At 37.8% G+C, this 27,114-nt stretch overlaps 2 protein-coding genes across 4 annotated transcripts; both read right to left on the bottom strand.

Annotated features, from left to right (window-relative positions):
• Window positions 1-3,933: 3,933 nt before the first annotated feature.
• LOC136709825 (MOB kinase activator 2) lies at window positions 3,934-12,629 on the bottom strand. 2 transcript variants are annotated; one of them, XM_066685350.1, is made up of 6 exons: window positions 12,511-12,617; window positions 12,181-12,309; window positions 7,327-7,478; window positions 6,557-6,653; window positions 5,726-5,850; window positions 3,934-5,534 (listed from the first exon to the last, which is right to left on the bottom strand). In XM_066685350.1, exons 2-6 carry the CDS (start codon window positions 12,267-12,269, stop codon window positions 5,302-5,304), a joined length of 696 nt encoding a protein of 231 aa, XP_066541447.1. In that variant the 5' UTR covers window positions 12,270-12,309; window positions 12,511-12,617; the 3' UTR covers window positions 3,934-5,301. The 2 variants fall into 2 exon arrangements, with proteins under 2 accessions (XP_066541447.1, XP_066541446.1); XM_066685349.1 differs by having other exon boundaries at window positions 12,181-12,629.
• Window positions 12,630-13,750: 1,121 nt separating this feature from the next.
• ppp6r2b (protein phosphatase 6, regulatory subunit 2b) lies at window positions 13,751-25,406 on the bottom strand. 2 transcript variants are annotated; one of them, XM_066684694.1, is made up of 23 exons: window positions 25,308-25,406; window positions 23,845-23,993; window positions 23,419-23,662; window positions 23,004-23,190; window positions 21,980-22,117; window positions 21,830-21,895; window positions 21,624-21,736; window positions 21,390-21,518; window positions 21,189-21,312; window positions 20,940-21,092; window positions 20,613-20,828; window positions 19,736-19,800; window positions 19,513-19,628; window positions 18,981-19,066; window positions 18,766-18,863; window positions 18,560-18,611; window positions 18,260-18,387; window positions 18,007-18,158; window positions 17,647-17,812; window positions 17,480-17,553; window positions 17,186-17,372; window positions 16,989-17,087; window positions 13,751-16,888 (listed from the first exon to the last, which is right to left on the bottom strand). In XM_066684694.1, exons 3-22 carry the CDS (start codon window positions 23,643-23,645, stop codon window positions 16,991-16,993), a joined length of 2,574 nt encoding a protein of 857 aa, XP_066540791.1. In that variant the 5' UTR covers window positions 23,646-23,662; window positions 23,845-23,993; window positions 25,308-25,406; the 3' UTR covers window positions 13,751-16,888; window positions 16,989-16,990. The 2 variants fall into 2 exon arrangements, with proteins under 2 accessions (XP_066540791.1, XP_066540794.1); XM_066684697.1 differs by having other exon boundaries at window positions 21,405-21,518.
• Between the last annotated feature and the right edge of the window lie 1,708 nt (window positions 25,407-27,114).

The following is a 27,114-nucleotide window of genomic DNA, read 5'->3' as shown; positions in this document are numbered from 1 at the left end:
GAGAGCATTTACGTTTCGGCATAGCTGCTCGAGATGAGGGTGGGTACAGGAGCTTTGCCTGACGTAAACAAGGACTACTGACGTGCAGACTGACCAATTAAATGTTTACAGAGAAGGTTATCGACCAATAACGGTAGCTCTACAGTCAGATCGTCCAATCAGAAGATTTTAGGCTACTTCACTACGCCCCCTTCTCACTCAAGCGAACCAATCGGAGTAGGGGAGGGCGGGACTAGTTTGTGAACGAAACGCTTCTCGAAGTTCTATGTAAGCTCTAGAAAAATAAAATCCCGGACGTTTGTGAAATTCCGCCCGGATATTTTTTTAAGTCTAAAAAAGAGGACATGTCCGGGTAAAAAGAGGACGTCTGTTCACCCTAACATATCTACATTGGCTACATCCTTAGACTGTATATGTGAAGGAGAAATCGCGTGTATTCTTCCCTTCCTCCCTCCTGTACTGCTCAAACACACTTCTGCTCCTATAAAACCAAAACACAAACATTTTTATTAGAGCTTTAGGAACAGATGTAACCTCCTTGTGTGTGTTATGATGGGACGTCTCAATGCCTGAATATTGATATCTGATGAACCTGCTGTGTATATAAGTGAAAATGTAAATGTGTTTGAACCTTATGCAATTAAAGATTATATTGACTAGACCTTGATCTTTTTTGTGAGTGTTTTATCAGTTTGCCTGACCAAGAGCTTAATAAGGTTACAGGGCATCATAGAGCAGAATGTGTCTGTGTCTCATTTTATATAAGGCTATGACTGAAATGTCAACCAAAGCATTCCGGCCAAACATGAACAGCTTGTGATATTGTGACATGACTTGTTCCCATGAATATACCACAAGGATCCTGTGTAAACAGTTATATTCAGAGTGACTAGTTTCAGCACCAGTTCCTTTAAATAGCAATGAGCCACACACAACTCACCCCTAAGCAAGCATCAGTCTAACAAAGCACACAGGGTTTTTTTTTACTTCTTTGCTTGGCCCTCTCATTTCTTCAGTCTCATATTGTGTGTTTTACATGGTCTAAGCTTGTCCAACCCCGCAATTGGATGTAGGTAAATATATATATATATATTTTTTTCTTCAGCAGATAGGTGTCGCACTCACACAGCTCCAGGGACGTGGAGGTTGTGGGTTCGAGTCCCGCTCCGGGTGACTGTCTGTGAGGAGTTGGTGTGTTCTCCCCGTGTCCGCATGGGTTTACTCCGGGTGCTCCGGTTTCCTCCCATGGTCCAAATACACACGTTGGTAGGTGGATTGGCAACTCAAAAGTGTTCGTATGTATGAGTGTGTGTTGCCCTGTGAAGGACTGGCACCCCCTCCAGGGTGTATTCCTGCCTTGCACCCAATGATTCCAGGTAGGCTCTGGACCCACCACAACCCTGAATTGGATAAGGGTTGCTGATAATGAATGGTTTGTCATTTTTCACATTTTGTGGGTTGGTAGGGTCCAGGTACCCAACTTAATTTGCAAATGCATTGAAAAAGTGATTTAGTCATAATATGTCCCCTTTAAGGGTAGAGGATATTACTGTGGCAAAGTTAAGCTATGGGGACAAAGAAGAAAAAGACTGCTCAGCTAGCTGGTGTTTGTTAGAAAGAGTGCTCCATCCCGGTACAGTTCCAGAGTTTATTCCAAGGCTCCCTGAAACCTCTGTGGCAGCTCATGGTGTTTCAAACCTTAGAGAGTTAACAGCGATTTTACACATACTGTCCACTACAGTGACACATTTTACACTGAGACAAATCATCAGACTCCACTTCCTCCATGTTATAGGTGAGGGATTGTACTTTCAGGCCCTGCTGGACAAATCTGCAGGGTCATGTCAGCTGGTATCTACAAGTTCACTGCTCGTGTGTGTGTGTGTGTTTTAGTGTATATCTCAAGTTGGACAGCAATTGGATATACCAGTCTTCATGCACCACTTAGTTAAGACAGAGCCAACTGCTTTTGTTCTCTCTCTCTCTCTCTCTGTGTGTGTGTGTGTGTGTATGATGTCCCTCCCCTACTACCATACACTCACCAGAAATTAATTAAATGTTCATCATACACTCATCAGTTTTAATGGAAAGTGATTAAAATGTCATTCTAATAAGAATTTGCTTTTGGAAATACCTGGTGTGAGAGTAATTTTAGTTTGGCACAGCAAGTGGTGTCTGACCTGGGCCAGTGGTTAGAATGTAAGAGTGTAGTATGCAGTAAGCTTATATCAGTGCTTAGATTTCTTTGGCTGTGCTGTAAAGCATTCAGTGATTATTTTGTGCCAGAAAGCCTGGTACCAGGAGAGAAATTGCTAAAATAAAAATATTTAATGCAAAATTAGGTTGTGATGATACTGTGGATGGCTCATGTTATATGACGTGGTGAAATTTATAATCGTGTGTGAAGTGTTTCATTTATTTAAACTTTTGATAAGCTTGAGTGGCAGGCTGGCCACCTGAGGTCTTTTGTATAGGGTAGAGTCAGAGTCAGACACAGGACCCTCTGATCTCTCAAAGGGCCTTTCACTGGACCACTGCACCTTCCACACAGCAGCTGAGAAATATACATGTCACCTTATCCATAATCTCTCTCTCTCTCTCTCTCTCTCTCTCTCTCTCTCTCTCTCTCTCTCTCTCTCTCTCTCTCTCTCTCACTCTCTCCCCCCCCTCTCATTTAGTAAGTCTCGATTAGTTACTTTTGTGTGCACGCCCCTTAACCTTATCTAAGCAAATTAAACTAGACCCATTGTGGGTTTTGAGAGATTTTTTTTTCTGTCCTCATTGGAGCAAAGCAGGTGCTGCCCCCTGCTGACAATCTGAGGTCAACATGTCACCAGCATGTCAGAGCAGGTATGGAGCTAAATAACTGATATAAGCATGTAAGTCTGAATTTTAAATATTTTACTTATTTTAATCTTTCTTCTTCTTCTTCTTCTTCTTCTTCTTCACTGCTGACCTCTGATTGTGTCTTCCTGTACCTGGCAACAAGACATTAGCAGCAGATACTGCTTATGCCATGTTTCTGATCCATTTATTTCAAAGGTAGGTACTTCATAGTTCAAAACGTTTTTTCTGGCACATGTACTGGAAATCATGTACCTCAAATCATGTACCTCAAATCATTTCCGAATCATTTTTGAAGTGTGTAATGGGGTTAGGGTGTAATGTAGCCATGAAGGCCAGCTGCTTCCATTGGTCTGTGGTTGAGCTCTGATGGTTACATGCCTATTGTATGTGCTTTCAGCATTGGACTTTGAACTGCATGGGCACACTGACCCATTTTTGGCATATTCAGCATGAACGTTTTCAGCTGTTTGTGCTACAGTAACTTTTCTGGGGATTGGACCAGAAGGGCTAGCCTTCAATTACCATGCTTATCAGTGAGTCTTTGGTGACCGTGACCTTGTTGTCAGTTCATTGGTTTTCCTTATTTGAAAAACTGTTTGGAGACTCAAAATATCTTGTGGCCTCAATATATTACTTTGTGTCCTCAAAATACTATATAATGGCCTCAATATATTACTTTGTGGCCTCAAAATACTATATAATGGCCACGACTTGCTAAATCATGTCACCTTAGGGGCTCCGTAATAAATGGGTAAATAGTAAATATTTTTTATAATACCTATATTTTCAGTTCAACATCAGGAAAGTGTGTTAGATTGTGAGGAAAAACAGGCTCCTGCTGTGGTAAGGAGGTACGAACAATGCTTTTAATTTATAAATTATAAAAATTTCCCAATGGAAAAGTACATATCTGTACCCTTTCTGGACATATCTGGGAAAAGTAAAAGAATTATTCATAGTTACAATTAAGTTCTCTGAGTAAATGTATGGAAAAAATACCACAGTTGTGAGGTACATATTTTGTGTTTGATGTGTTTAGTGGTGTGCATGTATGAACAAAAGACCAAATAAAGAGTAAAAGTTTTTTATTTCATATTGTTGAGCATTCATTAACAAACATGGCCATACATGCTATAAATAATTTCCACACAAGATAAAGGGGTAAAGTGAAGCGCGTGTGTCTGAAAGGATCTTATTCCTCTTCAAACCAGTCAGACAAGATACTCAATGCAAATAGATTTATAGTCCAAAGCAGATGTTTTGTGTGTGTGTGTGTGTCTGTGTGTCGTTAACATGGTGGCCTTCTCAATATTTACAATAGGCCTTTGGGTAAAGAAAGGAATCTGATCTGTATACCTACATACACACACCCAGGACCACTGTCCTATTGCTCCATTTGTCCATACCTTAGTATTCATACCCTAGTCTTTCTTCAGAACTCTCTGAGTGGTCTCCCACAGGGTCCATCATGCTGCTTATAATGACAGTTCAGCAAAATTGTGCATTTTTTGCCTTATCCCAAAGTTAAATGTCTCTAATCTGAAGCACAAGGCTAAAGTAGCTCAGTAATGGAAGCATATTACCAGTAATTACCACTGCGAAACCACAATGTCTAAACCGTCACTCACTCAACTCAAAATCTTTGGAGTTTAATATCATCAGACAGATTTGCTTATGTAGTGTCTGATATACATATATACGCAAAATATGTTGTATAGATAAAAAGAATATTAGCAGCCATTCTGAAGCTTGAACTTTGTCTTGTGAAATTCATCAAAGTATCACCTTAACTGGCTAGTGTCCACACAGAGGTCAGCCACTGCATCTACAGCATGGTCCAGCCTCACCAGAACTCACCTTATAGTGAAACACTGAAGTACATTTCAGTCAAGGGACACAGAGACCATATTTTGTGTGTGTGTGTGTGGTGCCAAATCAGAGACCACACTTCATAATTTCCCGCCAAAGCAGCAATTATATACAAGTTATTCATTTTTAAAAAAGATTAGAAAATATACAATTTAATAAGAAAACTGCTTCAATAACTAAATCTGATTTGAAATATGTAAATTAGTGCTTATTATGTTCACACATTGCCTTTATTTTATCTTCGAATATTAAGGTATCAGTTTTTCCTGAAATTTCCTGCCATTTTTTTATACTGCTCTAAAATTTAGTCTCAAGAATTTAAATGTATTTTCTGCTTCTTGTGATCCAAGTAATCCCAAACAATAGACAATACTGTGTTCTGGGCTCTAGGATTGTCCGTCCATTTTTACATATCTCTTTCAACAATTTTTTCCGATAGTGGAAATTTATATAATTTTAAGTGCTTTCTTTAAAGTTTCTCTTCGATTATGAAACTGCATTAGCTAAGTTTTATAAATGGCTGTTTTGACTGGAAATGAAATAAATGTAGGGTGATCTTTGACTTTTGCACAGCATATGTGTGTGTTACAGCAGAAGAGCTGTGATCAGGTCGTCAAGTGGTGCAGTCTCCGAAGGCTCCAGCAGTCTGAATGTGTGAGTGAAGGTGATGAAGTGTGTGAAGAGTGTGTTGAGTTGTGGGTGTATCTCCATGGCAATTGCGTCTCTGTAGTGAGCTCTGTACAAGTGTGCGAGGGTCCGGAAGAGCAGCAGAAACACCTTCTGAACCAGGAACATGAATCCTGGTGGGAACTGTGCACCTATGAACACAAACACACAAATAATGACTTAAAACGTAAGCTTGCAGTAATTATATAAATTACGTTAAATAAAATTATGATGAAATACATTTTAAGTGATTTCACACCATTAAAATGCAAATACTGCTGTATTCTGTGTGTGTGTGTGTGTGTGTGTGTGTGTGTGTGTGGTGTTGTTGTTGTTGTTTTACCTGCCCTGGTGGGAAACACATTCTCGTCTGTGAGGAGTTCCTGAATGTATGACAAGGCATAGTCAGTGTAGAGAGGAGCTGAACACTTAAGTCTCCTGCCCTGCTCATCTGTCCACTCATACACCCTGCAAAAAAACACAGTCTAAATAAATCTGCACAATATATTAACCTTAGAACTGCCTTCATATCTAATTTCAGCTCCTTATGTGAAGGACAGACTCCTGTTCCTGTTCTTATGATGTAACAAACAAATAAAATCCTGAAAAATTTAGATACTTGGTTTTCAGTGTACAATGATGATATATTCACACACACACACACGTTGATCAGCTGTAACATTAGGACTTCGTTTCTATATTCACTGTCCATTACCTCAGCTCCACTGGACATACAGATATACTTCATTGTTTTATAGTTACAAACTATTGTCCATCTGTTTCATTGCATATTTTATTCGCCACTTTCACCTGTTGTTCAATGATCAGCAGCCCCACAGGGCCATCACAGAGCAGGCACAAATTGGCTGTTTGATCATTATAACCACTGTAGTGACACACACACACACACACACACACACACACACACACACACACACACACACACACACACACACACACGTGTGTGTGTCCAAACACAATGCAAAAGGATAAAACTAGAAAATCCAGCAGAGACAGACTGTCCCCATCGCCCTATCATTAACTTTTATTGCATTTGGAGAGATGTCCTTTTTCTTACAGTAGTTAAATGTGTATAATATACAAGGGATATATAAGGGCCCCCACTGATGTATCAAACAGTTTGAATGTGTCTGTGATTGTTGAGATTCCTCACTTGTTTCCTGGGCCACTGGCTGTTGGGCAGGTTGTTAAGGTGCAGAATTCAGAGAGAGCGCTGGAGATAAGTGTGATATTCTGGAAGAAAGAAATGGCTGAAAAAAAGCAGGAGAGAAATTTTAATTCTCATGTAAATTAATTCTTATTCATTTATTTACTTAGTTATTTTGAAAATTGTGTGAATTCATTTCTGATAATGTGAACTACATAGTAAGAACAGAATTATCTGAAACCAAAATATAGATATTGACCAAGTACAGCACTGAATTGAAGTATTAAGACCATTCACAGGTGACATGAATAAAATGGATCAACTTCTAACAACGACCCATGTTAAGGACTGTGGTGTACTCTATTAGATGTTAAGCAAGTATGGTTCTTGTAGTGACTGTAGTAAACTGTATAAATAGATTCTACTCTTCTAGGAGGCCTTTATATTAGACATTGGGACATTTGTTTGAGGATTTGATGCCTCTCCAACAAGATTTATAAATTCAGTTTCTGATGTTTGAGAGTTTAGGATTTATTTTGAGTCACAAAAGCCACTCTAGCTTACCAATACCAAATGTATTGGGTGGAGCTCCTTCCCTCTAGAGAACTAAGTGCCAATGTTCCCCAGCCCAAAGCTGGGGGTTATACGTCTATCTACTCAGTGCTTGACACACAGTAGGGTGAGCTTAAGCTTATGTGCTGATGCTGGTCTTTGCATTTTATGTTTCTAGACATTACCGAACTTGTACATGTAACACTGAGTGTGTGTGAGCTCACTGTTAAATGCTATCCACTCCTGCTGCTCAAGGCTGTGTGGTAGAGCAGAGAGTGTGAATAGGTCAATGTCAGCAATGCGGTCTCTCAGGAAGTGTTCTTGCAGGTATGGCTTCTCCTCCAGTGATGGAGCATTCTGTATATTATTGTTCTTCCTGTTTAACACATGCATGCACACACACACACACAAATGTAATCTCTCATTCTGATGCAGATGCTTTGGAAAGTGTGGATTCACGCCTTCTCTCTGATACAAATTAACACAGAAACTGGTACAAACTGGCAGTCATCTCAACTGGACAAGACATTGGCACACTGTTAGATACCAGTGTGTATCTGTGTTAGTCTGAAAAATATGTATGTAGCATGTAAAGATCGCATGGAACTGGTGGCACTGAGCATGCATTAACGGTGCCAGTGGGGTTAGGTACAGCCTTAGTCATCATTATGGATTTACGGTTGCTGATGCTTAAGGGTAAGGTAGGACTGTAAAGCTGGCTTGAAGGGGGGTGGGTCTGGGACTACAGACTTCACCGTTGAACCTTCTGGAGGTGTCGTGGGCTTAATTCAACGAAACACAGGAGGGGAGGTTCCTACCTGATGACCCCTGTAAAGAGATAATGATGCAGTGGGTGGTTTGGGTACTCATGGGCTGGGCTCAATGAGTAACCGTAGTTGTTAAGGATACGTTGTTGCTGATCGAATCATAAACGGTTACAGTAACCTTAGGGTGTATCTGTAGGATTGAAGCAATAGAAACTGTAGCTGCTGGTAGGATGAGAATTGGATGTGAGGCTTCTAATGGATTGGCATAGGATATTTTACATCTTATTTTGTGTATAATTATAATAATAAGAGTGAAGCTCTGAATGTCAGTGGATATTAACGTGCGATCAGAGCCAGCTGGACACCTTAATAATTTTTAATTTATTTATTATATTTTAATTTACATTATTTTATTATTTATATTAGTAAAAGGCCTGTGGCCTACATTTTTCTGCTAGTTTTTATTCCTTTTATTATGCTTCCTGCCTTTCCATACAAACATTCTTTCATTATCTGTAACCGCTTTTCTGGGTCCAGAGACTACCCGGAATCATGGGGCGCAAGGCATGAACACACCCTGGAGGGAGCGCCAATCCTTCACAGGGCTATTAATTGCCATAATTTATTTTAATCACACATGTTTTTCTTGTATGTTTTTAATACTCAAAATGAAATATGCTGACATTTGACGGTTCCTTTAAGACCATTTCCACAGTAAAAAACTAACTAAAAAAATAAAAAAACATTACAATTCTGTCAAATGCCCTGTAGCACCTACAGCAACATGCTCTGTGTTACCCAAGAAGAGGTCTCGGAGGACGAGTCTGATGGGTAGTTGTACTTGAACACTGGAATGCTTTACCTACTTTACTTTTTTTTTCATCTAAAATGTGCCTCACCTTACTCTGAGCTCACAAACATTACTTAAACATTCTCATAACTGGACGTAATCATACATTCATTGTCTGTAGCCTCTTATCCAAAAAGTGGGATAATTGGACAATACAACAGTTTGAAAATTGTACATCAAAAGTTATAAAATACACTTTTTAATATAAATATTTACATCAATGATTGTAATACATTATTATGGATAACAAATGCTATATATTTCTTTGCAGAATCTTATTGGCATTGAACTCTAGAAATAAATGAAACTCACAGAAATAGAAAAGCTGTCTAATCCAATGTAATGCTATTGTTGTATCTGTATTTATATATTACAGACATTTATTATATGAATGTTACAGCATTATGTAGACATCAGTAAGAATCAGAGACCATATAAACACCAAGGCTGTTATACTGACCTACACTTTAATAATACTACACAGGCGCATTCAGCATCAAGAGTCTCTAACCTCTCCTGTGTTCAGTAAGGAGTTGTTAGCCACTACTCTATACCACCCACACCATGTATACACACATAAGGTAGACTCGTTTAAGCTGTGTACACAGGGAGTTGCTCCTGGATGCAGTGTGTAAATGTCTAGTCCTGAAGTTTATCCTGGAAAGAGAGCAGCTCTCCAAAGCAAACAAGGCTTATTTCCCTGCATGCAAAGCAGCAGCGTCACACATGCATGTTTTACGCGCAGAGTCCTGATAAAACAGGTGCTGACCTCCATGTCAAACGTTGAAATGGCCGATCATTCACGAGAAACATCTTTGTGCGTAAGTGTTAGACTGTATGGCCTTGTTCTGACTGAAAAAACAAACACGTCATGATGTTGATCTATTTTGCGTTTGTGAAAGAGAGGGAGTACAGAGACATGGGTATTCATCCAGAATACTTTTACCTTGATCTCTTACTTGAAAAAACAATTATAATACTTCACACACCTCTTTGCCTTTTGTATGAGTATGACTTAACTGAGCTGTATACTTCGGTAATGCTTTTGAGGGCATTTTGGTTTCAGTTTTACAGTCAATTAAGAGCATTTCTGTTGATCCAGTCATTGTGAAATATTCACACAAAGAAGACAGTTATAATGTAAAATTCTGAGGTATATTTTGCATAATGTTTGGGATGGTGCACACATTTCTAGTGCTTTAGAGATTATTATAACCCAATGAATGGGACTTTTATGTGCTGCCCAGTATGGGGTGAGGTTTAGAATGGTTTCATTCCTGGAACAGCTCCTCGTGGTTATAACAGCAGAATCAGATACCTAGTAATAACAAAATAATAAGCCTTATAAATAAATAAATCATACATTACTAAATTTAGTATTTAGTCAAAGTGTGTGTGAGAGAGAGAGACACACACAAACATTAACCAAAGTATATTGTAATTGTCTTAGTTTTACAACAGGGCAGATGAGAGAAAACTTGATCACATTTCCTATGAACTATGCCTTAAGTCCACTAAAGAATCTTGGTCTGTTTCTAAAAGCTTTTTAGCGTATCATTAGAACATGTGACTTTTGTGAAAGCAAGCCCTGTGCGCAATGTGTTTAACTTAATGAAGTATTACGTTTTACATACATTTATTTTTTAAAGTAACACCATTAAATAGTGATAAGCTTACAGACAATATTAACTGTATTGAGTCTATACAACGTCACTAAGTTTAAGTATAAATAACCAAAAAGCATCATCTATAAATACCAGCCCAATAAAACAGGTTCCACTAGTCCTATGCCATACCAAGACTTTCACTGACACTGCATCTTGAATGGATCTATACAATGTTCATAGAACTGGAATGCAAGCATTCACCTATCAATGTGTGTATGGAGACTATCAAAGGATTCCAGACCTGTTCCAACAATATTGGTTATCACCTCATTTGAATGTATCCCAGTTCTTAACAACACAAAAAAAACTCACAGATTTCTTGATTAAACATGTATTTTTCTTGGGGAAAATCTATTTTCTATGCAATTTTTCAACGAACCATTGGTGCATTGCTCCCACTATTAAACCCAGGGAGCAGAACAAGGAAAAACAATGTTTGGATTGTGGGACTAAACATGAGGAAACGAGTTTGGGTTAAAACTGGGTGCATGACCCTCCACTTATCATCGGGTGTAGATTTTAGCTGGTGATTTTAGAGAGATTTGTTTGAGAAGAATGGCAGTAACTGACACAGCACCATGCTGAAGCAGTTTAGAGGAAATGGGTTGCTCTGATGTGGAGTGGCTGAATGCAGCACCAGCTGTTGTTTCAATTTATCTATTCAATCATATGCTAAACATTTAACTATTAGGCCAGGGCAGCCGGGCAGATATAAACAACGTTGCATTCAGATGCCTCTGGAGTTAGAGTTGTAATTAAACTTAATTCATTTTTTATTATTCATTTCTTGATTTCTCTAACTCTCTTTTGTTGACTCTGTGTAACCATATGAAAGTCATCAGCTGTAGACAACTTTAGACAATATCTGACTAGTCCTTTATTTTTAATCTGTCTTAACAAAATACAGTCCTAACTTTTCTCAATTTATATTTTTCATCTGATTTGCCGCATTATTGTCAAACTCCCCAGTTTAGTCACTGCCCCTTTCATCCCACAGAATGAATGCACAATGACAGTGTCCCCCGCAGTTGAGGGATTTTGTCCTGTCAAACTCCTGAGCACAGGGCTGAGGCAAACCCATGATTCAGACTATTTAAAAAAGCATGAAAATTACAGAAAGCAATTTTTATAGTTTCTTTTAAGTGTCCCATATCTAACCATGAGGTTAACTATTTTAGCACAGGTCACACTGCTCCAAGGCCATTCACCTTTTCATTCTTTTTTGGATCTAGAATATAAAGTAAGCTTGTGGCCCCAGATTAGTGCAACTGTTAAATTGTCTAATAATCATGAGTTTCAATTTCAGTAAAACCTCAATCCTCTATTAGGCTTCTCCTAAAGCTATCCAGTTGACTTGACAGCAATAGACGTAATATGTAAATATACAAATACATGTTTACACATAAACACATTCTTCACGGACAGTTGCTGGTTTTCTCCTGAAGGACATACAGTTTAAAACTGAAGTTTCTCTCAGAAATCTAGTTTAGCCGATTCTGGTTTCTTCACACGGGTGTATATTTGTATAAAAATACATTTTATGTATTTAAGTATTAATTTTCCTATCAAGTAAGTTCCTTACAAACTCTCATTCAACCTACGCTTAATTTCACTTTGTCTCTCACTCATTCTCTCTCTCTAAAGGTATGTTGGCCCTTATCTTTTCAATAGCCATCTGTCTGCCATGTGCATTCTTTCTGCCACATTTTGCTGCCTGTCTACTGCTGTTGCTTGCGTCTGTGTGTATGTGAGAGGTAGACAGAGAAAGGGAAAGAGACAGGGTCTCATACTCACAGTTTAAGTATGCTGAGGTCGTTGTAGTGTGCAGCAAGAGTGGTTGAGGCCTCGTCCCCGGAGCCATTGTAACTCTGACATCCCCCCATAGCCACAGAACCTCATCCATGAGAGGGCCGCTCTCTCTCTCTTTAAGACAAACTCATTCAAGCTCAAGCCCAAACTACAAAATCAGCATCTCACATATTTAACAACAAACATGCCCTAATGTTTTGAGAGAACCACACACAAGCCAATACCTCACTCACACACACTATGTTAGTCCACATCAAGTCCAGCTGCAGTGTCCAGCCTGAACAAAACGTAGTGTAAAAGCTCTGTGTCTCTCACATATACTTGTGTAGTGTCCAATGTCGCTTTTTCTGCGTGCTTTTCCTCTCCACCTCAAGCTGTGTCCTCTCTAACAAAGCAGACAGACAGGTTCCACCAGCCCTGAGAAAATATTTACACACACACACACACACTCACTCACTCACAGGGAAGCCCACCCCCAGTTAAACACATGCCTCTTCCTATTCAGACGCCCCTCCCTGCTGGAGTGAGGGTTCTCGTCCTCTAGGAGCACTGTTGTCTTCCATGTCCATCCCCTCCTCTGCCTCCTCTTTACACATAACCTATGTAAATTACTGTTTTTTAAACTTTTTGTGGTTTAGTGTTTAAGGTGTTTATTTGACTTTAAATGCTGTGCACTTTACTATTATATTTTCTATGCTTTATTCTGAAAAAGATTGTGTATTGTACCTTGACTTATATGCAAACCTGAACAACTGAACTAAATACTTTGAACCATATCTTACATAGTCTTAGTTTTGGTTTGTGATTCTCCTCATAAAGATGAAATTCCACTTGCACTACAGTAACAGACATGAATGTACTCTCACAGCGAGTAAAACCGGATCATAGCACAACACTGCCAAGAGATTAGTAAAAAGGTAAACTATAACCCTTTAATTATTTGATGAATTAAAGATTAAAATGAATTATAGTAAGAAAGATGTTTGGCTTCAGTCAGTAAAAAATGGCATACTCCTACACAGGGAGTATCATAGCAGGTCGTCGCTGGTCTTATTGAGCACAATACATATGATTATATCAACACACTGAACATGTTTGTTTTTACATATTAAGGTTGACATTTGTATAAATTGTCTTCTGAGTGTCACCATGCACCAGTGGAAGTGAGGTTAATTATTAATTAACAATATTATGTTTCATCTAACACTTTCTACAGGTGATCGAATATAGCATCTATGGACATTGCTAGAAAAGTATTTTATCTACAAATCAACAAATCTTCTCCTGGTTGAAAACATGTCTATTCAACCTGATTTAATCTTTGTTCACTTGTAGAATGCAAAACCTTTAAGGTCTTAGGATGATTTAATTGTGTCCTATTTTATCATGATCCAAATTAAACAGCTTCAAAAATCTCAGTGATGGACGTCAAGTCACACTGACACAGCTTCAAGTTCCCTGAATTATAATGACTACAAGCTAAGCACCTGTATACTTTGTAATATAACATCTGTAGGTTCTTATGTTTTTAGAAAATGAAGGCTGCCATCAGGACACAACTGTATTGTTTATTTGTTTGAGATTAGAATTTGAAGCCTAGAGTAAAGGCAGAGTACAGTATTGCATTTATACAAAACACAAACCACCAGCATTAGTTTACAATACAAAAGGCATCTGACTATATGATGAAGTCCAGACTGACACAAACACACAGATGCTGAAGGCAGTAGATATCATACAATACTGAACCATGATGATGACATATGTTTTAGTCATTTGTATACATGTTTGTCCAACTTTAAATTAGGTGTTTGTAAAGAAAGTGAATTTAGATTTTTACTAACCTGCAAAAGCACAGTAAGGGTAACTAAAATATACCAAATACCATGACAGTTACAAACAAGTTGATTACACTGGCACTGAATCCACCTAAATTAAAGCTGAACCTGAACAGATCTAAGGTTAAATATTATTAGTTTCACAGAGCATGTCTCAGTGCACCTGCACTTTTAAAGTGGAACAGCTATGAGAAATATTATTAAACTGTGTTCAGTTAAGGTATCACTAAATTACACTATGTGTTTTTGATTCACAAGTTCTGATTTATTAGTTTGACAGTTATGTTAATACTATGTGGTGTGTGCATCTATTCAATAAGAAATTATTTTATCTTTTTTAAAGTTATATGGGGTTAAATTTAGTTTGACCGCCCAATGTTACCACACTTTCAAAACAATTCATACAGGAATGTGAACCAGAAGGAATATGCTACCATGTGTGTGCTTCTACATGAAGAAGAACATAATTACAGACTGAGTGATTACTAGTGTGTGAACTTGGAAGACAGGATAAAGATAGTAAAGACTAGCGTCACAGACACTGATCCAAAGGCAGTGTTGAATTACTGTAGATGCGTACAGTACATGTAAAGAATCTTTCTCTAATGCTGTGAAAGGACAAAAAAAATGTTTAAGAACAATGCAACCCTGCTTTCCAAAAAGGAATATAAAATGAAAACAAATAAGAGGTCAAATAACTTAACCAAGAGATACATTTGTTTAAATTTGAGAATAGTTGGAGACTTTGGCAAAGTATATTAAATAGACAGAAAGAAAAATTATAAATTAATAAAAAAAAAAAGTTAGAGTTACATTCTAACACAAATGACCATACCTCTCACACATAGGTGCACGCAAACACATCCACATATGCATATTAATTACAAAATAAAGAGTTTGCAAACTCTCATCCATGTACACAGTAGCATAACACAGTGTAAAATTACTCTCATCATCATCATCACTTTCATCGTACAACTTTTGGTATCAAAAATCAAGTTTTCAAACGTGCAAAAAATCAAAACAGATTGAGCTTCTGGTACAGTGAATTTGTACACACACAAAATCAAGTATCAAGTAACTGAATGAAAAATTCAGCTTGTCTGAGTGTAAATGCAAAGAATACCACAGAATAACTAAAGCACTCAATTTGTTATTGCCTCTATTTCAAACACACCCACATATCATATTTTGCTAGTAACTCCTCATAAAAATGTACTGTATGTTAAATTACTTACACAACATTGAAAAGCAACAATCATACAGTAATTACTAACATGACATGGATAAAGCATGCCCAAACAAGGGTCTGAACATGGCTCAGTGGCAGCAAAATAATTTTCAAAATTACATATTTGAATGTTTCTACACATTTACTAACTGGATATGCTGAAAATTTTAGGTTCAATTATTTAAATTTCAGTATATATCAATATGTAAACTTAAATAACAATTGCAATATATTGACATTTCTCTGTGATACAAACAGGTAAATTTTAAACCTTATTTCGCCTTTTAATAAATATTTATCTGCATCACTATCGCCACTTCCAGATATATACATAAAAAAATATTCACTAGATTATATCTCCTAGAATTTGCTTTAACTGGGTCATGTAAACTAAAAAAAAAATCAATAATTTTTTACAACACACTGTAGCTGTTTTATCCTTTTAAATTTCCAAATTTCAACAGATTGTGAATTTTAAATTATAATCCTTATGTAAATTAATAATAATAATAAATTATTAAAGTTGCCATGTCCCAAACTGAACAAATACCACCAATATACCACTGTGTGTTGATACCTGTGGTGTATATTGTGTGAATCATAGTATGAAAAGACTAAATCTGTGGGTGCAAATGACTGAGAATGAGCTGCAAAAAATTATTCTAAGCAAGCTGATCTCAGGGAATCAAATAAAGACTATTTCAACAAATTTAACACTGAGCGCATGGATCTGGCCATGTACAAATCCTGAAAGGACCTGACATAAATATACAAACACACACTACTGTCACACAAATGTATACACAATGAAATCATGAACTGTAAAACAAAACAAAACAAACAACAGCAGAAAAACTGAGTATGTAATCTGTACTTCCTAATGCTAGCTACAGAATGCAACATTATTGCATGTAGACACACAAGTTTCAACGGAGTATACCTCGTAGTCTACCTAAAAAGATTTGTATCACTCATTCTCTCTAACACAGAAAATATGGTGAAAGGATCTGGCCCAAAGTAGTTCTTAGTATCCATCATCAGTAGTGAAAAGCCAGATGCCACTACTATAGTTCTTGTGGTCATAGGTGAGCTATAACTATTAACCAGAAAAGTAGCTAATAGGATGTAACAGCAGAGATGCAAGAAATTCATTAAGAACAACTGGACTTGAGCTGAACAGCTGCAATAAAACACATCCTTTTGCCTCATTCCCACTAGTGTTTTGAATTGGATACCACATGGCTTTGAGGAAAAAGAAGGAGGATAAGCATAGCAGCCAACCATTTATGACTGTGAATTGAGTATATCACAGCTGTGGGCCATTAGCAACATTGCTATATTGCTAACAACGTAGCAATATTGACAGCAAATTTAGAAATCTGAAATTTACATTTGCTGGCAAGGCCACATTAATTCTAGCAGCTGCTGGGCAATGGGTCAGATTTCAAAATGGCTTTTCAATAAGCTGAAGTGAAAGAAACAGTATGCTCTAAGCAATTGTGAAAATGAGGCATTAAATATTTCATTGGTGGAACAGTGGCTTTCACAAAAGAACACAAACAATAGGGTTGGTCTGAAATACTGAGTATCTGTAACACTGAATCAATACAATTAGGATTTTTGCCTAAAGAGTGGTAAAGAGAGAAGAAAGAGAGATTTGCATTAGAATAAATGCATATGTATATGCACGCATAATGAAGTTAAACTTCTGCATGATTTATCACCTTCAGTCTGCTTTCTGCTCCTTCTCGAGAGGTTTATCTGTGATGGACATCACCACAGTGTCTGCTGCCATGCCACTTGATGATTTGGCATCAGCTTCGCTAAACTCAGAAAGACATAAAATAGCTGATCAGGAATAACTCCATGATTTAATACATGTTTTATGTTACATGATTTAGTACATATTTTTTGTGTATACCTGATGAAGGGCACTTGCTCCTTTGTGGCCTCTATAGTCTCGTTGCCAGTAGTGACCCTTTCCGTCACAGTCTCACTCCTCTCCTCCTCTTCCTCACTATCAGAACCACTAGAACTGCTATCCGATGCCACCAGGGGAGCCTTCCTTGCCCCACACACACTCCACACACATGCAGCCGAGCCCTTCACTGAAACACGTGGAATACCATTAATGCTTTTAAAATAAGGAATAATTTCATTTTGGGTGACTTCTGACAGTAATCATGAAAAAAAAATACAAAAAGAGAGCACTCACTGTCTTTGTCTTGGTTTTGTGCTCCTTGATTTTCAGAGTCTACTGGAGAGCTGCTTCTGGGCCCAGAATCTGAGCTACAGAATGATAAATATAACATATGACTTTTATTTTTTATTTTTTTTTTAAAGAATATTCTTCACAGAGGTTTTCTCCACACAGTTACTCACCAGCAGAAAGGCTGAAAGTCACCAAATGTTGCCCAGCCTTTATCTTCACTGTCACTCAGTTGAGTTGTTGAGCTGCCCCACACTCCTGACCCTGTGTCTATGGCAACGCTTGCAAAATCAGCCTTAAAATTAAAGTCATCTTCAAAACTTGCTACCCAGCCTGGACCTACAAAGAGGGAGAAGGAGAAAAGTGAAAGACATCTGAAGGATAAAAGCATACACAAAACTCTTCATATTATGTAATGTGTTCATTATGCAGGTAGAGGGACATTTTTTACTGTTGTAAATTTAAAAGCAATAACAATACACTTAAATAAATAAATATTTGTTTAGACAAAAACATGTGTGTATGGGACTGACTCTGTGGAGAACATGCTTGCTTGTCCATCTCCTGACTCTGGTTGCAATCTAGAGTCTGCATAGGCTTAGGAAATCGCTCCAGGTCAGGTGATTCCAAATGCTTTCGAAGTCCAACATCTCTCTCATTCTTTATGCTTGAAGTCACCCCAAACCTGCCCATGAGAGAATTACAGAATGTTCAGCATTAGCAACTGACATTGTCAACTCATGCACATGAGTGTAAGCAATTTTGAACAAGAGAAAGGTGATTAACCTTGTTCTGGACTTCACTTGTGTTGCATAGTTGATTTCTTTGTCCTCCCAAATATCTTCCTCGTCATCAGCATCATCAAACTGACGGATTTTCTCTTTAGAGCAGGCCTCAAAGCTTCTAGGTGGGGGCTGATACAGGACAGAACAACATGAGCTTCAATCAAACAGTGTAAAAACGGTACCAGAAAATTCACAGAGAAATAGAATATAACAGGAATCAGAAAGAGAATGAAAAAGAAGGTGCAGACATAGAGAGAAGATTAAGAATGTGAGCTAAAAGATAAAAAAAAAAAAAACTCACGCCCTCATCCACCAGACTACAGTTGATGCCAGCTATTCGATTAAATGTTGCACTATAAGACAAACAGACACAGAAATTTAACCAGAAACAATTCCATACATGACAGACAAGCATGGCTACATGGATATAAATAGTAGTTTTAGATATATGTATATGTCTAAATAATGACAAAAAGAATCTAGAGTATAAATTGTTGCTTAAATTACTTGATACTGTCGTCATGCTCTCCAAATTCATCATCATTGAATCCAAACTGATCAACAAAGTTTGCTGTCATTTGCTGGATCTGGTAGTCTGAAAAAACCTTAAAATACAAAGACAAGAAAGTAAACTTTAGGAGTCATGAGAATTCCCCAGGTTTATTCTAGTATTCGAACTGGAGGTATGTGGTACAACAGCCTTGACTGTGTGCATATCTCACCAGATCCACTGCATTCTTCTTGTTGGTCTCTGCGAGAGTTTCATCCACAAAATTTTGCCAGCGTGCTTTATAGTCCTCTGGTAATTCTACCACAGACAGCAAACAAATATTGTAGCGTTATCTAAAATAAATGTTGTCATATTACAATAACTTACTATTAAAACAATGCTGAGCTTAAGACAAACCTGTATACGTTGCTTCAAGAATTTTAAAATAGCACAGAGAATACCATATAAGCTTTTATCCCAGCCATGGCCTAATGGTTAGAAAGAACCAGGTTTGGTATCAGATGGTTCCTGGTTCGATCCCTGTGACTGGCTGGAACATCCATGAAGTGCCCCTGAGCAAGGCACCTAACCCCAAAAACTCTGTGTGTGTTCACAGCCCCTAATTACTAGTGTGTGTTTGTGAGTGACTGTTCAATGCCAGAATACATGCAGCAGTCAAATTTCATTGTACGGTTGTACAATGATCATAAAGCTGCATATAATATAAAAAAACAACCCAAGGCAAACATTTTTTAGGTCATTACCACTTATGAGCTGTGTGATCAAAGCTTGTGTTGGCTCTTTTTCCGCACACTGCACAACAACATTGGCTATTCTGGTAAGATGACCCATGTACCCTCTCCTCATACCACCATCAGACCTGTAAAACAAACATATTAGTTTATACACACAGATACTAGCACAATATCACTACCACTACAGTTTTCACATTTTTACAAATCCTTTTTATAATTATTTATTACTTACTGTGATTTGTCATTCTCCACCCAGGCGTTTAGTATCCTCTGTACTAGTCTGCACTTCTGAAAGAGCTGCACATATACACACAACAACAACAACCACTATGAACATATGCATGAACAATCATGTTTTAAAAAAATATTCTTATTAATTATGGAAGCAAATATTTGCACTTTCCTTTGATAGATTACCAACCATTAATTTTTAACTGGTAAACTTAAAATGATGTCCCATCCCAATATTAATAATAAAACAAAGATTTTCAGATGTGAAATCAGACTGGCTAAACCACCTTCAAAGATATAGCAGAATATTTCATATACACACACATATTCATTCATTCAGTGTCTGTAACCCCTTATCCAGTTCGGGGTTGTGATGGGTCCGGAGCCTACCCGGAATCACTGGGCGCAAGGCAGGAACAAACCCTGGAGGGGGCACCAGTCCTTCACAGGGCGACAAACACGCTCACATTCACTCACACATATGGACACTTTCATCGCCAATCCAATACAAACATTTCTTTTGATCGTGGGAGGAAACCAGAGCACCCGGAACAGAACACACTAAACTCCTCATATGCAGTCACACAGAGCGGGACTCGAACCCCCAATGCCAGATCCATGTGTGTGACAGCGACACTACCTGTTGCGCCACCATGCTTTATACTCACATTAATTAACTTAATTCTGTAAAACTTTTCTATGTATGAATTGTGTAAATGATTGGTAAGACCATGCATGGGCATACATATGATGTAAATGGCCTAAACCTATATTAAACCAAAGTTGGCTTCATTTAAATTATTAGCACAGTTAGTGCTCAGACACAATCATTCACACATTGTTACTATAAACACAAGGTGAGGAAATAATGGGCGTACATGCTTCACTAGGTCTTGATGTGACAACATGTGGGACTTGTCTGAGTTTTGCATGTCCTCTTTGCAAAGGTGTGCAATGTCTGTGTTTTCTGGCTGCACTGGCTCTGGACTGTCCTGTGTTGTCCCATCTGGTGCTGCCTGATGAAGAATGGCAGATACACAGTGCTCTACTTGAACATGGAGAAAATTGTTCCATGTAAATTTAAAAAAAAGATCCTAGAGATACAGAGGGAGACAAATAAACGGAATTAAATATGTGAGATTAATGAATCATTAAAAAAATGATGAGTGTAGGTGTGGGTATTATTATGTGAGCAGACGACTCACCAGTATCAAGTTGATCATATCCAATTCACATAGCTCATAGTGGATTCTGGGTGCTACAGTGTTAAGCAGTGCTGCCACAATTCTGCAGGCATGCAGACGAGCATTTCCAAAGGGCTCCTTTAAAATCCCCAGAGTTGTTAGCATACTGCACCTCTGTTGATGTGAAGCAAGAGAGTTGAATCTAAATACCCATAAAAACCCAAATACACAACACTGAAAACAGAAGTATGAGGAATTCAAGAGTGGTACCTTAGGTGGGTTGAGCAGGAGGTGGCGGTAATGCTTTAGATAAGGCTGAATGCCCAGAAGGATGCTGTTGTTTACAGTGTAAGACTTTTCCAACGCCTGAGATGCTGGGTCAATAAGCTCCACTCTATTTTAAAAAAATAAATAAATACAGCTAAACTGACAATCACTATATACTTATATAGATGTAAGTAAATTGTGTACATTTGTGTTACCAACCCTGTTCTTCGTGTCTCTAATAACGTAAGTAAAATTTGTGTCCCATTAACAATGCAGATTTCACTCTTTTCTTCCTCAAACATTTTCTTTAAAAGGAATTCCACACTCTGTTGTCTAAAAAAAACACATACACAAGGAAGAATTTCACAAGGTTACAATCTTGAAATTATACCTGTTTCTTAAATATGACACCAGTAAAACACATAAAACCACACTCACAGTTCCAGTGTATTGAGCAGAGGGTCCAGCTCTGAATGATCCTGCAGCAGACTGGCCTGATCGCGGCTCATGCGAATGATATCACACAGTGTCTGAGCTGCATTTGACTGCCTCTGTAAACAAAAATGGCAATCAAGCTTAAGTGCCCTATAAGGTATGTGTGTGGGTAGGTAAATTTATAAAAAATATCTGATAGATATATTAACCTCATTGTCAATAAGGGGGTGAATCAACTCTGTCAGTCTCTGAATGAGCCTCTCCTCATCAAGCCACTGAAGGTATAATGTAACACATAATTAGTACATAAATCATTACATTGTGACATTGCTTAAACAAATATAGCATTACCCACTCACAGTTAGGACATCCTGTCTAAGGGAGGCTGGCTCCACACAGCTGATAAGCCGCAGCAACAGATCCATCATGGCTGAAGTGTCCATGTGCTTCAGCACTAAATTTATAAAGCCATCCTTTTTCCTCAAGAAACTAATTGTCTGTTAAGACAAAGACACATAAAGAAGGGAGTAATGATGAAGCAACAAGAGGTATTACATTTCCATTGAAAACTCTGGAATCACATCTTATTTTAATAATACTCACATTTAGGTACTGGTAGACTTTTTTCACATACTCTCATTTACAATCCAAATCAATTTCTGAAAGCCTAGGCTACAGCCTAATGGGGCTTAAATTCTCACATGTTATATAACTGAAAGCTGTTCCAATGTGAAGGATGGTTGTATAATGCCAAGATGTGCAGCGTATTTTCTGAGAGATCTGATTTTGAAATTAAGATCTCCGGATTGAAGCTGGTCTTGAAGAATATTTTAATGGTTTAAAGTTGGTCCAGTGCTCTCTTTGAAACAGCTCTGCTGTTTCCATATGAAAAATAATGTTTCACGAAGGAGCATATTTTTTAGCTTCACACTACAGCCACAAGTGGGGGGAGCTTTGCCCACAACACCACCATACAGCTTTGTTAAAGCATCCCAATGTAAAAAAGTCAGAAGGCTCTTTGGAGGACTGTTCTACTGAGCACCCCTCTGAGGCTGTAGTAGCCTATGCTTTAAGAAACAATCTTCATGTCTTTTATTTTTGTTCCTAATATCCTACATCATAATTGACAGCTTCCTTGAGTCCTCATAATTGTTTAAAGTGAAGATTAGTTAAACTTTATCTAAGACTATACTGATCTTACACTCTCTAAATAGTTATTGCAAACATTTCAACAGTGATAAAATATTCTAATGTAGCGTAGGTAAAATTGAGGAAAATGAAAAAAACTCAGTTATAAAATTCAGTTATAAAAGTACCTAACATATCAAAAGATATACATGTATTTAAGAAAGGGAAATGCACATTTCAAGTGTATTCGTGCACCTGTTCTGTTTTGCGGCTGATCAGGGTGCCAAATGTCTTGCTGAAGAATGAGGCAAGCAAGGGATTTAGAGGAGGGTCCTGCTCTAGGAAGCTATAAAGTGTGTTCAAGAGAGCATCATCTTCACCCACTTTATCATTAATGACAGACACATCAGATGTCAACAACTCACACGCTGTGTTGGCATATCTGAGCATCAGCAAGACAGAGAAAAACATGGAGAGAAAGATGTACAAAAGATTAATTGGTGTTTGTTATTCCAACAGAGGGTTAATACATCTGTTATGCCTCATATAGTTTCTCCTTTTGATTAAATAGAGTTTGTAGTTCTGTACCTGCATTTTAATTTCACCTGAGGTTTAAGAAATACTTTGGATAAGATGTCTATAGTACAGCGAGAATGACATCTCTTCTTACTTGTAACGCAGTTTCTCCTCCTGCTCCGTAGGGGGCTCATGTGTGATGAGGCTGATGAGCTCCAGCAAGTTGCTATCCTGTGTGAGGAAGAGTAAGAGACGCTGGTTCTGAGCCTTACACTCCTGTAGCACATCATCTTCATCAAGCAGCTCCTTCAGAGTCACATCCTCCTTCTCCAGGAGCTTCTCCAATTGAGATGCTGTGTGCAGGTCAAACTTCCAGAACATGACTACTGCCGTGAGGACTGGATAGAGAAAAGCGGGGAGAGCAGTTTCATGGCTACAAAATTGATTATTAAATATAGTGTCAGATTGTTTATGCTGTATTAAAGTGATTGAAATTAAACTGTTAAAAGCTATTATTTGACTGGCAGACCTAAAATCTTTGGACCAGCTTTTTAAAAGGATATTTAATTTACACAATTACCTTCAAGTCAGAGAGTCTGGTTCTTCAGTTAAGGTCCAAAGTCCAACACAAACATTGATCTCCTAAACAGTACAGTCAGATAAACTGACTTTCCAGTGCACGGTTTTTGGTTGTTGTTTTATTTTTTTAAGTCACATTACAATACACAGCTGTAAAAAGAGAGAGAGAGAGAGAAAAAAATGAGAGATTAGGTCTAATCAACTCTGAGAGGTCTATTAATTATATATTTTAAGCCTGGTGAATAGTTGTTTCAGATGGAATTGGAAAAAATAAATAGGGAAAACAAAAGCATTTCTAAATAAATCATACAGTACATTGATCATTCAGGGCTTATATTGATTAATTAATAAAAATGTAAATTCATTTGCCATTCATGCAGTCGTAGGTGGTTTAAGTAAGAAAATTACAAATCTACTCAACAACAAAACAATCTTCAAGACTAGAGGGGATTCTGATAAGAAAGAAAGGCCGAATCCAACAACACTTTATACTTCAGGAAAGGCAAAAAGAATGGTCATTTATTCAAACTTGATTTGTGTTAGCACTAGATTTACTGGTCCAAAACCAGGCAGCTGTATTGGGTGGACATCAACAGAAAATGCTAGATCAGATATTGGCAAATCTAGTCTGAAATAGAACACCCTCACTTTGTCAGAGGTCCTGTTTTTTAGCAGTGCATGTATAGATAGATAGATAGATAGATAGATAGATAGATAGATATGGGACACTATATTCATAACAATGTCTTTGACTAGCAACATCATTTGTATTAAAGGAAATTAATTTCATGAAGCATGACTACAGCATGGAGATCAGATGATTATCATTGTCATCTGTACTGAGTTACTCCAGTCTTTACACTACACTCCTAGACAAAACATGCTCTAATATTTTCCTTCACAATCCCACTGAGAAACAGCGGTGTGCCGCAGCACCTGACTACTGACCGAGTCTCAGGTCGAAGAACAGCGGCCTCTCTTTCGCTCTCTCTACAATGTCACACAATGTCTACAATAAGGCAAATCACAGCAGTTCCCGGTACTTCAGGTCGAGTAATCAGTTAACAACAGTAAACGTTTACCATTCAGCTCTAACTCTAATAGCTACCACCGAATGCATCAGCGAATACGTTATCCTAGCTAAAACCATTACTGAGAATCTGAAAAACAAAGCTGAGAATCCGTCCTTGTTTTCAACACAGACGACCACCTCGGCTTGCTCATTATGTTCTCCACACACACACACTTTGTGACTGATATTTACTTCTGGTACTCGCGAAATTCGCGCGTCTTCTGGAGATAAATAACAAACGTCAACTTTAGCTTCTAAACCAAGCTTGTTCTAAAACGTGAAACAGGTTACACGAAAAATAATCTTGGGTTAACTGTTCAATGTAGCTATATACCTATAAACGAGTAGAGAAACAGGTTCATAACTCAGCATATGTGCGACTGTGGACTTACCTCAGCACTCACAGTTAATCTCCCTATAGTTAGCTACTAGGGCTGGGAGTTGATCCTAAAAAGAATCGAGATTTCGGTCCCAAGCATTCGGTGAATGAGTCGACTCCAAATCAATGGACTTCTCAGCTTCAGATACATTCGGACACATTAATAGTCCAGCGGAGACAACATTGAATACAAAGTAATAATACCGGGATCAGGTATAATTGAGTAAGGACGACAATAATCAATATAATATAAGGTTATCAATATATAAACCAATCAATATAAGGTTTTGGGCCACAACTTACTATGGGGACAGGATACCTCCATAATTTATCTACATTATATTAATCTCGTGCCATTTTAACAATCCTGTTTGACATAGCTTACAAATTTGAGTCAATTCATGATGACCCTGAAAAATGTGTAGATCTTCAACTATTTTAAACTAAACTGTTGTGGAATCGACTCTTTGATTTAGAGTCGACTCCAATGTTCGTGGAGTCGAACAGAGCTATTAGCTGCAGCTCCAGGGACACGGTGTTCAAGCCTGCTGTTAAGGGCCAGGCAGACAGCGCCCTGCTGAACAACTAGCGTTACATCCCCGCCGTATTCACCTGGAAAACACCTGCAGATCAGCTCCGAGTCCTCTCATAGTGCAGCTCGCAACAGTCAAATAGTTTGTCTTCGTTTAGAATTAAAATGGCGGCCCGCGCAAACCCGTGCGCCACTTTGATTGATTGGACATTTATTGATTACATGTATTATTACTTAACATAAAAATTGAAACGTTTAATTATTTGACTTCTTTGAATTAAACAAATTTGAATTAAGTTAAAATGTTATATATTGGTTCATAATGAAATATGTTCACAGTGACAATAAAAAAATCTTCCATATTGAAAGGGAATAAAAATGCTCAAAAATTGGATTTTTAAAGAAATGCCTCTCAGTAGTATTCTCAAAGTCTTATTAAATCTTAAATATATGTATTTATTCTTTCATTATATTATCAAGCCTTTATCAGTGAGTGGCAGGTACTGCCAAATCTCTCAGGAAGGACTAAGGTGTTCAGTGGGTGAATTGGAGCTAGCCAGATACCTGGCATATTCATTCATTCATTCATTGTAAACGCTTATCCAGTTCAGGGTCGCAGTGGGTCCGGAGCCTACACAGAATCACTGAGCAGAAGGTGGGGACACACACAGAAGGGGGTGCTAGTCTTTCGCAGGGCAACACACGCTCACACTTTTTTAGTCACCAATCCACATACCAACATGTGTTTTTGGACTGTGGGAGTAAATAGGGGACCCAGAGGAAACCCATGCCAACACAGTGGAAACACTGAATAAATCAAAGTAATTAATTATTTTTACCTAAAGCCAACAGTACAAATTATATTGATGTGTCAAAATATTATGACTATACACCGTGCAAACTCAAAGGCAGTGCTGCATACACTATACTGTAAAATTAGGATCATATTCTAAATTTTTGTCTATAAACTTAAAATCATTCAAATTTACAATGTACTGCTTATCTATTAAAATAATATTTTATTATGGCATCTATTAAATACATATTAAAGGCAATAAAAATGGACAATTCTATTCATTTGTCAGGCCCTGTCACAAGGGTGTAAGGCCCTGTCAGGGTTTTGACAGGGTGTAACATGACAGGGCATGACGGTCAGATATTTTAACTGCTTTTATTCAGCTAGTTAACATGTTAGCAAAGAATATCAAAAACCTTTTTACACATGTTTTGGACTTAAAGCAATTTTATTATTTTCTGAGATATATTTGTGTGACAGGGCCTGACCCAT

This window comes from Hoplias malabaricus, chromosome 11, assembly GCF_029633855.1.
Source record: "Hoplias malabaricus isolate fHopMal1 chromosome 11, fHopMal1.hap1, whole genome shotgun sequence".
NCBI classification, from domain to species: domain Eukaryota; kingdom Metazoa; phylum Chordata; class Actinopteri; order Characiformes; family Erythrinidae; genus Hoplias; species Hoplias malabaricus.
Note: the sequence above shows the minus strand (reverse complement) of the source record. Positions and strands in the feature narration are given on the sequence as shown.

Coding starts and splice junctions, on each gene's coding strand:
- LOC136709825 (XM_066685349.1), bottom strand. CDS start 12,269: ATGGGGGGATGTCAGAGTTACAATGGCTCCGGGGACGAGGCCTCAACC. Junction 7,479..12,180: donor GACCTCAGCATACTTAAACT/GTGAGTATGAGA, acceptor TGTGTTAAACAG/GAAGAACAATAATATACAGA. Junction 5,535..5,725: donor TGTGTTTCCCACCAGGGCAG/GTAAAACAACAA, acceptor TTGTGTTCATAG/GTGCACAGTTCCCACCAGGA.
- ppp6r2b (XM_066684694.1), bottom strand. CDS start 23,645: ATGTTCTGGAAGTTTGACCTGCACACAGCATCTCAATTGGAGAAGCTC. Junction 21,737..21,829: donor ACCCCCTTATTGACAATGAG/GTTAATATATCT, acceptor TTTTGTTTACAG/AGGCAGTCAAATGCAGCTCA. Junction 18,159..18,259: donor CAAGTGAAGTCCAGAACAAG/GTTAATCACCTT, acceptor TCTCATGGGCAG/GTTTGGGGTGACTTCAAGCA.